This window comes from Triticum urartu, chromosome 2A (genome assembly GCF_056163025.1).
Source record: "Triticum urartu cultivar PI428250 chromosome 2A, HENAU_Tu73, whole genome shotgun sequence".
In the NCBI taxonomy this organism is placed as follows: domain Eukaryota; kingdom Viridiplantae; phylum Streptophyta; class Magnoliopsida; order Poales; family Poaceae; genus Triticum; species Triticum urartu.
In genome coordinates, this window is record NC_141874.1 from 528,739,322 (window position 1) to 528,753,799 (window position 14,478).

The following is a 14,478-nucleotide window of genomic DNA, read 5'->3' on the forward strand; positions in this document are numbered from 1 at the left end:
TCTAGGAACGCATTAAAATTCAACGGAACAACAACACGGGCCATCTATCTACAACAACATCGACATGCAAAATACTATCAGGTACTAAGTTCATGATAAATTAAAGTTCAATGAATCAAATTACTTAAGAACTCCCACTTAGATAGACATCTCTCTAATCATCTAAGTGATCACATGATCCATATCAACTAAACCACGTCCGATCATCACGTGAGATGGAGTAGTTTTCAATGGTGAACATCACTATGTTGATCATATCTACTATATGGTTCATGTTCGACCTTTCGGTCTCAATGTTTTGAGGCCATATCTGCATATGCTAGGCTCGTCAAGTTTAACCCGAGTATTCTGCGTGTGCAAAACTGGCTTGCACCCGTTGTATGTGAACGTAGAGCTTATCACACCCGATCATCATGTGGTATCTTGGCACGACGAACTGTAGCAACGGTGCATACTCAGAAAGAGCACTTATACCTTGAAATTTAGTGAGAGATCATCTTATAGTACTACCGTCAAACTAAGCAAAATAAGATGCATAAAGGATAAACATCACATGCAATCAATATAAGTGATATGATATGGCCATCATCATCTTGTGCCTTTGATCTCCATCTCCAAAGCACTGTCATGATCACCATCGTCACCGTCTTGACGCCTTGATCTCCATCGAAGCATCGTTGTCGTCTCGCCAACTATTGCTTCTACGACTATCGCTACTGCTTAGTGATAAAGTAAAGCAATTACATGGCGATTGCATTTCATACAATAAAGCGACAACCATATGGCTCATGCCAGTTGCCGATAACTGTGTTACAAAACATGATTATCTCATACAATAAAATTGAGCATCATGTCTTGACCATATCACATCACAACATGCCTTGTAAAAACAAGTTAGACGTCCTTTACTTTGTTGTTGCAAGTTTTACGTGGCTGCTATGGGCCGATCAAGAACTGTTCTTACCTACGCATCAAAAACCACAACGCGGTATAGTGATTGCTTTTTTATCTTCAAAAAGAACCATGTTCATTGAATCCGATTCAACTAAAGTTGGAGAAACTGACACCCACCAGCCACATGTGTGCGAAGCACGTAGGTAGAACCAGTCTCGCGTAAGCGTACACGTAATGTCGGTCTGGACCGCTTCATCCAACAATACCACCGAATCAAGAATCAACTAGTGACGGCAAGCAGTATGTATATACCCACGCCCACAACTCCTTTGTGTTCTACTTGTGCATATAACATCTACACATAAACCTGGCTCTGATATCACTGCTGGGGAATGCAATAATTTCAAAAAAAATCCTACGCACACGCAGGATCATGGTGATGCATAGCAACGAGAGGGGAAGAGTGTTGTCCACGTACCCTCGTAGACCGTAAGCGGAAAAGTTATGACAACGTGGTTGATGTAGTCGTACGTCTTCACGATCGACCAATCCTAGTACCAAAAGTACGGCACCTCCGTGATCTGCACACGTTTAGCTCGGTGACGTCCCACGAACTCACGATCCAGCAGAGTGTCGAGGGAGAGCTTCGTCAGCACGACGGCGTGATGAAGGTGATGATGATGCTACTGGAACAGGGCTTCGCCTAAGCACCGCTACGATATGAACGAGGAGAATTATGGTGGAGGGGGGCACCGCACACGGCTGGAAACAATCAACTTTCGTGTTCTAGTGTGCCCCTGCCCCCGTATATAAAGGAGCAAGGGGGAGGCCGGTCGGCCCTTGGGGCGCGCCAGGAGAGGAGGAGTCCTCTTCCTAGTAGGAGTAGGACTCCCCTTTCCTACTCCTACTAGGAGGGGGGAAAGGAAGGAGGAGAGGGAGAAGGAAAGGGGTGCCCACCCCCTTCCCTAGTCCAATTAGGACCAGAGGGGGAGGGGGTGCGTGGCCTGCCCTGGCCGGCCCTCTCTCTCTCCACTAAGGCCCATGTGGCCCATTAGTTCTCCTCGGGGGTTCCGCTAACCCTCTGGCACTCCGGTTTTCTCCGGAACACTTTCGGTGTCTGAATATAGCCGTCCAATATATCAATCTTTATGTCTAGACCATTTCGAGACTCCTCGTCATGTCCGTGATCAAATCCGGGACTCTGAACTACCTTCGGTACATCAAAACACATAAACGCATAATACCGATCGTCACCGAATGTTAAGCGTGCGGACCCTACGGGTTCGAGAACTATGTAGACATGACCGAGAAGCTTCTCGAGTCAATAACCAATATCGGAACTTGGATGTTCATATTGGCTCCCACATATTCTACGAAGATCTTTATCGGTCAAACCGCATAACAACATACGTTGTTCCCTTTGTCATCGGTATGTTACTTGCCCGAGATTTGATCGTGGATATCTCAATACCTAGTTCAATCTCGTTACCAGCAAGTCTCTTTACTCGTTCCGTAATGCATCATCCCGCAACTAACTCATTAGTCACATTGCTTGCAAGGTTTATAGTGATGTGCATTACCGAGAGGGCCCAGAGATACCTCTCCAACAATCGGAGTGACAAATCCTAATCTCGATCTATGCCAACTCAACAAACACCATCGGAGACACCTGTAGAGCACCTTTATAATCACCCAATTACGTTGTGATGTTTGGTAGCACACAAAGTGTTCCTCCGGTATTTGGGAGTTGCATGATCTCATAGTCATAGGAACATGTATAAGTTATGGAGAAAGCAATAGCAACAAACTAAACGATCATCGTGCTAAGCTAATGGATGGGTCAAGTCAATCACATCATACTGTAATGATGTGATCCCGTTAATCAAATGACAACTCATGTCTATGGTTAGGAAACATAATCATCATTGATTCAACGAGCTAGTCAAGTAGAGGCATACTAGTGACATTATGTTTGTCTATGTATTCACACATGTACTAAGTTTCTGGTTAATAAAATTCTAGCATGAATAATAAACATTTATCATGATATAAGGAAATATAAATAACAACTTTATTATTTCCTCTAGGGCATATTTCCTTCATCACCCACATTCATAGCGCGCCAGCTGATGTGTTGCCTGATTGGCCAGCCACGGGTTATAAATCGGCATTGGCTCTCCTCCAAACCCTACTCCCTAGCCGCCGCCACCATTTCCACTCTTTCCCCACAGGATTCCCATTTCCATCGTCATATCCGAGCTTGCCGCTATCATGCCTAAATCGTGCCACCCTACAATCGTTGTTGCACCCTCACAATATTGTGTCATCGCCCAATATAGTATACCGTGCTCTCATCTGAGCAGCGCGCCCAACTTGTGTAGAGGACCGCGCATATATGACAACGGGTGAGGCATCAAAAGCCGTCGATAGGGATCCGATCTCAGAGGAGGGGGAGAACGATGACAGTATGGAGGTGGAGGAGGAGCTCATCGTCGCTGGATTCAAGGTCACCGGCATGGGCGGGGATCAAGCCAACACGACGGAGGAGGGTGGAGTGCCATCCGCCTCCTCTTGTGGGAGGAGGCAGAGACACAGTACCATGCCGCCCTCGTCAAGGAGGCGAGGCACCATACAACGGAGGCGCAAGTCAAAGTCAAGTGTGTCGCTATCGTCATCATGGTCGAGCTCCTTGCCAACCTAGACCTCGTCATCAAGAACAGTGCCAACCTTGGGGTTGTTAATGATGAGGGAGCAAATGTTCACCTAGATTGACGATGTGGACTCTAACTCTGATGACATGTCATGAATTTTCCCAGTCGCCAATGCCACAAGACCGGTGGCTCCGGCACCACGGTGATAGAGATCTCGTCCGACAAGGAGTAGTAGTAGTTTATTTATCTTGTTTTAGATCATTTTAGTGTTTAAGTATGATATGCTTATGTTCAATGTGATAGTATTGCGTAATTATGCAATGTATCCCGTCTAAATTTATATGAAAATTTGAGCATTTTGGTGGGTCATAGATGGGGTTGTCTACGGTAGTGTAAAAGTAAAGTAGAACTGTTTTGGGCTGACTGGCATTTGATGGCAACTAGTAATTAGTAACGGTACATTGAGTACAACATGAGGTGATTGTTGTGTGAAGACATTTGGTTCATATTTTGATGAAACTAATTATAATTCTCTTGATTCAACACAGATAGATGCGATAGAGGAAGAGGTGGATTCCGTAGTGGAGTCTTTTACGAAGAAAGGGTCAGGAAAGAATAAGTAGCAGGTGTATATGGAGAGTAGAAATTCGGTGCCCAGGCTCATCAGCACCTTCGATGATTTTTTTTAAACAAATACTAGAAAAAAGTTAATAAATTCCAATTTTCTTTGCATGGTAGATAATTTGGTGTGTGAGGTGCGTTCCAAATTTCTGATCATTTGGACATCTAAGTAGCTCTCGGCAAAAAAGAAAAATTTGGGGTCTTTAAAAAAGTTTACTATTCATGTATTGTTGTGGCCCAATTTGTCTTTTTTATGGTTGGTTGACGGTCATTCATATTGTTGTATGTTGGAAATATGCCCTAGAGGCAATCAAGTCAAATGATTTTTTGTGTGTGTTTACGATGTTACTAATATAGTCCTTAAACACTATCAATAATATATATTGACAAGTGCGTGACTTGTATGTGAGACTATGCATTGTATGGTGTGTTCCAAATGGTCCCTGGTCAGTAGAAGGATGAGACCAAACTCGCACCCAACTAGACTGGCATACAACACAATAGATATCTTGATCTCACTCACCATGTAGCACTAGATTCTAGCCGAATAGCATGGACTCAGCGGGATTTGAGTTCAGCTCCTGGAAGTCCTAACCGGGCTCAGATAACTTGTCATGTCAGATAGGCCCAATGATGGGACCCAGCAAAAGGTCATCTATTAGTCTCAAGTATGACATGTGTTATGTGTCCAAGAACTGAGGTCGGTGCATGGACTCAGGACGATGACCGGCCTACTTAGGGTCAACCAAACATTACTCCGTTACTGAGCAGTTATAAATTTTGGTTTTGCACTGGTCCAAACTCATGCCATGAGATATGGTGAACTAAGAAATGATTTTCCCTCTCCGACTTGGGGATGTATACTATGGACGCCTCATGTGATCCTACTCGAATAAGCATGGCCATGTGACATGGATTAAGTGTTAATCCGGTTTCGGGTGTCGGTGTCTCATGATGAAAAAGAAGTTGGGCTGCACAAGAATGATCGATTCACCTTGAGCCCGGCAACATATCATGAGGCAAAAGGAACACACGTTGTACTAGTTCACCAGATCGGGTTCATCGAACACTTGGAGTTTACATGTCTTGCTAGAAGCAGCTACCAACTAGCCGAGTTGGATGTGAATCTGACTCGTGGCCATGTCTATATGAACCTAAGGGGTTGTGTGCTTAAAGAAAGGAACCCATGAGGTCAGATCCAACTTTGCAGGTCGGATGTGATCCAACCTAAACTTGGGTCTTGGGATGAGTAGATCCTGGGTCGTAGAGTCCTAGTGGGACTCATGTGTTGACTATTCTAGTGAGACCAACACTGTCTTTGAATCTCATGTGGTAGTGTTTGATGTCGCTCTTTTCCTAAGATGGTCTCAGAACCTATATTAGAAGGCATTCGCAAGTATTTTTCATTCATAGTTTGTGTTTGGACATTGAGTGCTTTAACCTCTTATCTAACATTTGTTGGGCAGCCCTTTCTGAAATACACCAAAGACTTACTATTATTAATGATTTGTCCGGAAGCCTAAGAGTAAGACTGAAGAAGGTTTGACACCTATGTCTCCCCTGAACGTTTGCCTTGAAAAACAACAGGCTATCATCTGCAAACAACAAATGGTTAACAGGCGGCGCCGATGGAGCCACTTGGATTTTATTGAGCCGAGACAATTGATGTCTGGATTTGAGGAGGCCTGAGAGGCCCTCTGCTACTAACAAGAAAAGGTAGGGTGAAATTGGTCTCCCTGCCGAATACCTCTGGTGGGTTTGAACTCATCAAGCTTCTTGCCATTGAATAAAAATGAACAAGTGATGGAGTTAACCATACTCATTACTATAGAAGCCTAAATGTTAGAGAAACCATGCTTGAGCATTATTGCTTCCAAATATGGTCACTCAATTCTATCATATGCCTTTATCATGTCCAACTTAAACGCACAATGGCGGTGTTTCGGAGCTTTGTTCTGCTTCATAAAATGCAAACACGCATAGGCCACAATTATGTTATCTGTGATGAGACGCTCAGGAACAAAAGCGGACTGTTGCGATGAGATGGTCTCAGGAAGTACCACTTTCAACCGATTAGCAACAACTTTGGAAGCAATTTTATAGAGCATGTTGCAAAGACTAACGGGGCGAAACTTGATCAATGAGGTGGGATTTCTTACCTTTGGTATAAGAACCAAATAAGTTTTGTTAATGCTCTAAGCACTCTCTTCCCCTTCCACAATACGCAGGATTGCCTTCATCACCCCATCTCCACAAATACCCTAGTGCTTCTGGAAGAAGTGAGCTGGGAAGGCATTAGGACCCGGGGCCTTCGTAGAAAAAATTTGAAACAGTGCAATCTTTTCCTTCTTTTTTAGAGATGGACTACTCGAATGTTGGACAGGTGAAGCACTAATGGACCAGAGGGTATCCTCATGTCATGTTCCATTAGTGGGGATAGAACTAATGGACCGGAGGGTATCCCCATGCCCTGTATCTTTCGGGGATTGGATGGAGGAGAGATTTTAGGCAAGTGCACGAGCGATGTATTAGAAATGTATTAAAAATTATTCTGCATGTATTATATTCATCATGTATAAAAATGTTCTTCATGTTTTTCTAACGATGTTTATTGTGTATTGAAAAAATGTTAGTCAGTTGTTTAGAAAATGTTCATTGTGTATTCAAAATGTACCAAAAATCATTCCTAGTGTATTATAAAATATTCATCATGTTTTTCTAACGATGTTTATTGTGTATTCGAAAAATGTTAGTCGGTTGTTTAGAAAATATTCATTGTGTATTCAACATGTATCAAAAATTATTCCTAGTGTATTACAAAATATTCATCATGTATTAAAAATGTTCATCATGTTTTTCTAACTATGTTTATTGTGTATATAAAAATGTTAGTCAATTGTTTAGAAAATATTCATTGTGTATTAGAAATGTTCGTTAAACCATAAGGAATTTGGAAAATCTACATGAACAAGTTCTGTCTTATTGATATCATTTGCATCATTTCCAGAAGCGATATGAAAAAAAAACACAAAATATGCTCTATGCGACTCGATGGGGTTCACGCCACTTTCAAAACTATTCCTTAAACTAAAGGAATGTAAAAAATTGGTCTAAAAGAAAAAGTTTCGCCTAATTCATATCCTTCCAATGGCATAAGAGCATCTCCAACATGCACACAAAAACTGCTCCGCGCGCTAAAATTCGGGTTTTTTGGGCGCTAAACAGAATTCCGACGAAAAAGCACAAAATAATTCATCCAACGAGCAGTTCACAACTTTCTACGTTATACAATTTCAGGCTAGTGCTGCCGTTCTAAACCAGCGTACAAAATAGTTATTCTACAATACGTGTGTGTGAACTCTTTTCAGAATTTTTTGAAGTGCGGAAAAATATTTTTGATGATAAAAAAAAATAAAGGTCTCCCTTTTCGCTTGCTAGCGATCGGCGGAAGAAAAGCAGCCGCACATTTTTCCACAGACCATTCTCGCTTGTTTGGAGGCTGCATAAGGAGTCTTTTTTTTTTGAGAACCACATAAGGAGTCAATTTTAGAATAAAAGGAGATACAACATGGTACCACCTTCAGATGATGGACAACAAAAAGCGGCCAATTGCATGCATGCACAGAAACCAAACTAATGAACCTAGTCGGATATCACACTCGTTCGCTGGGACCCATTTCTCTCCATGACAGCCGATCATCATACTGAACGCACCCACTTGGCCTGTAAACAGTTTTAGCTCTAAGAGCATATATGCTCCAAGAAATCATCGTCAGTCAAATATCTCCTGGGCTTCAATTTTGCTGTGTTGTCTGCAAGGTTCGGTCAAAGGTACACCATTAGCACAGAAAACCAAATACTGTGAGATTGAATATCTTCATCTTATTCTACTCCACAGGCCAATTTTTTAGATCCAGCACCCATTTATGAATATTCGAGGTAAGAAACCAAATAATGTCGACAGGTATGCGTGCACCCTCTGGTCCACACGATTCTGAACAAAAATGCAAAAAATACGGAATTGCAATGTCATGCAAACATTTTGAATCCTACAGAATTGAATTTGAAGAAATGCTTGTTTGATTGTATCATAGACTGGGGGATGAGGGTGGGGAGGTGGGGAGGATGATTCTTCCCAAGAAGTTTGAGTCAATGGTATTTTTTCTATCAAATGTAGTGCAGTGGAATGCTTAGGAAAAATCCTATGGTGTACAATCCTACAAATCAAAGAACCATCATTAGGAGAATTTCCCAAGGATTTCAACTGTCCAGAATTCCGACTAACATCCTTTGAAATTTGAATCAAAGAGGACTTGCTTGCACGAAAGCGCAAACATTGGAAGTCCGGAAGCATGAAAAAGATTCAAGAAAAAACTGTGTGAACTCACTGCTCATCCTTAGAAACTCGGTAGTACTTCTCGGCAAGCTGCCTCTGACCAATAAGCTGAACAAACCGCTCATCATGGGTGATTACAATCAGCTGGAAGTTCTCCTGGCCTTTTCTGCTTTCCATTATTCTATGGCACACACAAGAGACTCAGTTAATGGTAGAATAAGCTCCAAAATGATAATATAATTGCCATGCCTAAGGTTTACCTCAATAGGGCAGCAGCTAGGCTCTCCGCATTCGGCCCGTCAAGATTGGTGGTTGGCTCATCCAGAGCTAATATGCCACAATTCAGACAGAATGTCTCTGCCAGTGCCAGTCTGATTATGAGAGAAGCAAGAACCTGAACAGCAGTGGAGATAACTTTGAGATATGATTCTCCATGTTCAACAGATTCATAAGGTCATGCTACCACAGTTATTGGTTCAAACAAGACTGCAAAGAAGATGTTACTACAGCAACCGAAGTTTACCACGACAAAAGAAACCAAAAAAAAAAGTTCACCTTCTGACCAGCACTGCATCGTCCTCGCATTTCCAGCTCAGCACCACCATTTTGCATGACAACCTACAAGATGGTTCAAACAGGCAAATGTAACAGCACTCCAAGCAACTCGGTTACTCAAACGTGTAGCTAATTTAACTTACACGATAGCTATATGGTCGAGTGCCTGCACCCTCAGAGTCAGAACTGATGCTTATGCAATCAATATCTTGGCCTCTGTATGTCTGCTGCCACAGTTCCTTTATTATTTTATTTATCTCCTCCATTTTCATGGTATGGAACCGCATAAGAGCCCTACAGAAATACAAGTGTGCCATCGTAAAGAAAGTTTAAGATGAAGCGCTGAAAGGCTAAAGAAGGATTTACTAGCAGAAGGGAGCATCCATATATTCTGGAAGGGGTAATTTTTGCCTCAACTTTCAGTGAAAGGTCAGATTTGCCGTTTTGCCGTGAAAGGGTACTCACTTATCCAAAGCAGTATAGTATTGGTCCAAGTCCTTATTTGCCATCTCAGTTGTCTGCGACCACATCAGTTTTCTTATCAAGTAAAAAGATCAGAAAGTTGGAGAAACTGAACCTGGAATATCATGCCACCTACCTTAAGTTGGAGAAGTTGGTTAAAATATCTCTTCTCAATATCCTTATATTGTGTCTGTTTAAGCTCAAGTTTGTGCTTTGAAATATTACTTTGGTAAACAGGAATTGTTCCTTCACACCTACTCCCTCCGTTCCAAATTACTTGTCGCAGGTATGTATGTATCTAGATGTATTTTAGTTCTAGATACATCCATTTCTGCGACGAGTAATTTGAAACGGAGGGAGTATTATACTGTAAGGATTGCCAAAAAAAATCAAATATCAAGGTGTCAGCCATATGTGATACAGTTTCACACTAAGAAATAGAGTAAAATGCATGGCGTGTCCTTGAACTTCCAAATTGTGTCACTTAGATGCTTGTACTATGAAATTGCTCATTTTAGATTTTTTGTGCATTACGCAAGTCAATTAGGTGTGAGGAGGAGGAGGAGGTTAGCCTTGATGGCAAGGCGGTACCCCAGAAGGACACCTTTCGGTATTTGGGGTCAATGCTGCAGGAGGATGGGGGTATTGATGAAGATGTGAACCATCGAATCAAAGCTGGATGGATGAAGTGGTGCCAAGCTTCTGGCATTCTCTATGACAAGAGAGTGCCACAAAAGCTAAAAGGCAAGATCTACAGGAAGGCGGTTCGACCCGCAATGTTGTATGGCGCTGAGTGTTGGCTGACTAAAAGGCGACATGTTCAACAGTTAGTGTGGCGGAGATGCGTATGTTGAGATGGATGTGTGGCCACACGAGGAAGGATCGAGTCCGGAATGATGATATACGAGATAGAGTTGGGGTAGCACCAAGTGGAGAGAAGCTTGTCCAACATCGTCTGAGATGGTTTGGGCATATTCAGCGCAGGCCTCCAGAAGCTTCAGTGCATAGCAGACGGCTAAAGCGTGCGGAGAATGTCAAGAGAGGGCGGGGTAGACCGAATTAGACATGGGAGGAGTCCGTTAAGAGAGACCTGAAGGATTGGAGTATCACCAAAGAGCTAGCTATGGACAGGGGTGCGTGGAAGCTTGCTATCCATTTGCCAGAGCCAGATCTTATGGGTTTCACCTCTAGCCTACCCCAACTTGTTTGGGACTAAAGGCTTTGTTGTTATTGTTGTTGTTGTTGTTGCACGCAAGTCAATTAGGCCAGGACATCTGATGACTCATTAATTTACCATAAGGACTATCACATGCATTTTCATATTACCAGGACCTAGGTGACACACCTCTGAAAGTTGAAGATTGGACATGCATTTTTACTCTTCAGAAATGTATAATATATGTACTATCTGGTCAAATGTATGTTCATGATTCCCTAAATAGGTATAAGAAAAGAATGGCATTTATTACATGCAACTTTGTCAATTATTTGGAACGAGAGAAACACAATACCTCTGAAAGAAGCCTCTCCTTCTCTTGAGCATGCCGCTTATGATCAGCTCCTATAGTGGATTTGCTGCCGATAGAAAGCACATTTTCTTCAAGTAACTCGATATCATGAGCAAGTCGATCCACTTCAGCCTTTGTTTTCCTGTAGTTCAGATTGTCATCGATGTTTCTTTTCAATTGATCTTGGCTCCGCAATAGCTGTTTGCTCTTGTCAAGCTCAACCGAGATGTCTTGCTTTCTTGCCTCACATTTCTGTAACTGAGACAGGGATAGGGTATGCCTTTCCTGCAGTTCATTAAGCTTCTCTACTTTCTTTGCATCCAGGTACCTGAGAGGGATTTTTTTAGTCAAAGTAAGTGGGAAAGGTGGGACAAATTGAAAGAGAAGGAGTGGAAAAAATATATACTCTTTGATGCGTGTGTTAAGGGTTCCAAGTGCATCTATTTCTTGCTGGAATCCCCTTTTTCTTTCAGCCAGCTGATCATACTCCTGATCAAGCCTTTCCTTCAAAGCTTTATGCTCTTGCAACAAGCTTTCTCTCTCTTTTGACAATGGAACAAGAGCCTCTTCTAAATGCTGCATCCATAAGAAATAAACATTTAGCATGAATTAGATCATCGTGCACAGGTGCAACAGTTACAGTGTCATTGATGCACAAAACTAGAGATATTTATCCAAAACCACCATAGTTGGGGCTAGGTAACAACTTGGTACAACATTTGAGCCAAGGTAAGAGGAACGACCATATCTACGTCTAACGAATAACGAAGAGCACTGATTGTCTGGTAAGCTCACGAAAACAGCGAAACTGACATGTTGGGACCCACCTGCCAGGCTGACGTGGCAAAGACCAAGCACAAAAAAAGTGTTGACCAGGTGAGGTGGCAGATGATTTCTATGGCATTGCATCGAGCAGCTTGTGGGCGGCCGACCCATCTCTGCCCATGCGAGCCGAGAGCTCCATGGACATGGCAGCCGAGCCCCTGCTCAAGCTAGCCCAGGGCCGCCTCAGCCTGTTCCCCGCACGCCATGAACCCTCGAAGCCCACTGGCGCCCCCGCCGGCATGGACGGCCGAGCCGAGAGCTCCATGGCCACCATGGCCACGGCAGCCGAGCCCTGCTCGAGCTAGTCCATGTCAGGATCTCCTTGGGTCTGACAGCCCAGGGCCGCCTCACGCCTGGTGTCGGCGTGCTGGCCTGCCAGCAGGGCCAGCGAGGAGGCGCAGCTCCCACGCTGCCTCCTGGACACGGCGACGGCGGCGGGCGGCGCGACGGAGTTCGCTGGCGAGTCCGCCATGGATGACGACGGTCATCTTCTTCACGCCTGGCGTCGGTGCGTCCGTGCACGCATGCGTGCTCAAGGTGAGCCACTCGCCCCTTTCCCACTTGCCCGCGCCGCCGCGTATGCCAGCTTCGGCAAGGTGGTCACCGCCTTGGTAGGAGGACATGAAGAGCTGTGTGAGCCGGCGGACGGGATGGAGGCGTCCGGCCCGCCGTTCCTCTGGTCACTGCTCCGGCGTGCCCATGGCATGCGTGCCTTCCTCAGTGACCAGAGGATGAACGCACAAAAGGTGCTCGATGGAATGCTCCATAGAAAAAATGTTGTGAAGAAGATGACCGTCTAGTCATTGACAGGTGGGGCCTGCATCTCATTTGACACATCGGCCGGTCAAACTTATTTGTCTTCACCATGTCAGCCCGACAGGTGGGGCCAACTTGTTAGTTTTGTTGTTTTCGCGAGTTTATCAGACAATCAGTGCTCTTCCTCATGCCCTGATTGAAATGTGGTATCAAGTTGGTACCCTAGCCCAACTGTGGTGGTTTTGGGTAAATATCTCACAAAACTACAGTACATAGGAGTGCAACAACAAGAATAATGAGATCATGCCTTCAGGGTTAAAATCTAGACCATCTGTCACAAGTATAATTTGCATGCACCCAGTACTTCTCAAAGTTGGTAAGTGAGCTATAAACTGATCAAACTAGTGGGTGGCCTTTAATATTACCCAGTTCCATATGAAAAAACATTTGGAATTGAGTCCAGTATTAATGCTCCCCAATTCACAAGTCATCCAAACAACAGAAATAGAATTGTGGACAAATCCATTTCAACCTGAAATTGAATGGAAGACCCAATACCATTGACCTAATTCAGTCCCAACATCCAGACAGACCCAGAGACTTCACTCCGGTACAGTATTTCAGTAGAGAAACTATTAACCAGAGAAATGGAAGTTCAGTGAATGACGAATACCTTCTGATCTATGATCAGTTGCTCTTTTTCCTCGGCAAAAAGTACCAAATCTTCTTCAGCCTTTTTGAACTTCAGCAATACACTTGAGGCTCTTAGTTTTTCTTCCCTAAGAGCATGCCACCGCATCTGAGCATTTGACAGATCCTCGCTAAGTATTTTTTGCTGATCCCTGAGATCGTCCACTTCACTAATCAATGTGTCCCTGCCAGACAGATGTGTAAGCAGACCAGCATACTTGAGCCTCCAAGAGCAAGTCATAAAAGAAGTAAGAAGAATAAGCTAATTCAATTGTTTCATGGTTGACAGATTGAATATTTAACATTTGAACGCACTTCGCATATGTTTGATTGATCACCAAAGCCAACCCTGAGGTCATTCGAGCTTTTCCTGGGAGTATGGCATCGGTTACATACTTCAGCGCCGTAGCGCTTGGTATGAGCCTCGTGGAACCAATATTTCATCAATGACCAATGTCTTGGCTCTGGCTTGCATAGTGTCAAACATACATGCCAAATTGCCAATGCTCTTTAGCCAACTCTAGTTCATTTTTCTCGCCAGCATTGACCAATAAATGGATATACATGGAAATGGAAAGGAGAACACAAAAAGGCAACGATACACTACATGGCAAGTTTGGTCGGATAATGTAGGATGGTTGGGATGGATCATGGGTAATAATTTCAGTGTTCCTATTAATTTCCAAAGGTTACTAGAATTAAGTTGTCTGAAGAACTATTTTCTCAATTCCCAGGCAGAGGATCTTATAATTCTGGGGTAAATCAAAAACCATTACCTTGCCCTCTGCACAGAGTTCAGCTCCAACTGGATTTCCTCGACAGATTTAACACCTTGGCCACGAGAATCAAGCTTATACTCAAGATCTTTGACTTGTGGTTCTAACTCCTGTATTTCTTGCACATGCCTGTTGATAGTATCAACTGGATGTAACAAGACTTCGACTCCATCCCTGTCCATTTTAACTTGAGCAAGAGCACTCACAAGCTGCAACGTATCAATCATACAAGTCACAGCAGAGCAAAATAGAGAATACGTCATAAATTATGTTTATAAATAGATCCTACATTTACTGTTGGGTAACTAAAAGTGAATATCCATGATTTCTCAGGAGACAGCGGACCTGAACTGTGTTTGCAAAAGGTTCAAGTAAGTTTCTCAAATGACAATGCTCCTATCAAC

The 14,478-nt window shown here is 43.4% G+C and overlaps 2 protein-coding genes across 12 annotated transcripts in view; one reads left to right on the forward strand and one right to left on the reverse strand.

The window, feature by feature from the left end:
* Positions 1–14,478, forward strand: part of LOC125538460 (uncharacterized) — a 44,086-nt gene that overhangs the window by 19,593 nt on the left and 10,015 nt on the right. Inside the window, exons 5-6 of one of the 8 annotated variants that reach the window (XR_015616856.1) lie at positions 6,184–6,311; positions 6,395–6,857. The exons of 2 other annotated variants lie outside the window; for them this stretch is intronic. Coding sequence is in view for 5 of the 6 variants with exons in the window: in XM_048701740.2 (XP_048557697.1) it covers positions 6,395–6,523 (129 nt within the window). In the remaining variant the exon portion in view is untranslated. 5 more of the 8 variants (XM_048701740.2, XM_048701741.2, XM_087544254.1 and 2 more) reach the window with 5 other exon arrangements.
* On the reverse strand, positions 7,655–11,180 carry LOC125537197 (DNA repair protein RAD50-like). Of its 4 annotated transcripts, none has more exons than XM_087544257.1 (7): positions 11,031–11,180; positions 9,523–9,886; positions 9,201–9,351; positions 9,058–9,120; positions 8,763–8,896; positions 8,555–8,683; positions 7,655–7,978 (listed from the first exon to the last, which is right to left on the reverse strand). In XM_087544257.1, the coding sequence occupies exons 2-7, from the start codon at positions 9,585–9,587 to the stop codon at positions 7,939–7,941; spliced, it is 582 nt and encodes a 193-aa protein (XP_087400383.1). In that variant the 5' UTR covers positions 9,588–9,886; positions 11,031–11,180; the 3' UTR covers positions 7,655–7,938. The 4 variants fall into 4 exon arrangements, with proteins under 4 accessions (XP_087400383.1, XP_087400384.1, XP_087400385.1 ...); XM_087544258.1 differs by having other exon boundaries at positions 9,523–9,575; positions 9,656–11,172; XM_087544259.1 differs by having other exon boundaries at positions 9,523–9,575; positions 11,031–11,164.

Excerpts from the sequence above, each read along its gene's own strand:
- LOC125537197 (XM_087544257.1), bottom strand. The coding sequence starts at position 9,587 with ATGTGGTCGCAGACAACTGAGATGGCAAATAAGGACTTGGACCAATAC. Across the intron at positions 8,897-9,057 it reads GATGCAGTGCTGGTCAGAAG|GTTCTTGCTTCTCTCATAAT; the intron begins GTGAACTTTTTT and ends ACTGCTGTTCAG. Across the intron at positions 8,684-8,762 it reads CTAGCTGCTGCCCTATTGAG|AATAATGGAAAGCAGAAAAG; the intron begins GTAAACCTTAGG and ends TGTGTGCCATAG.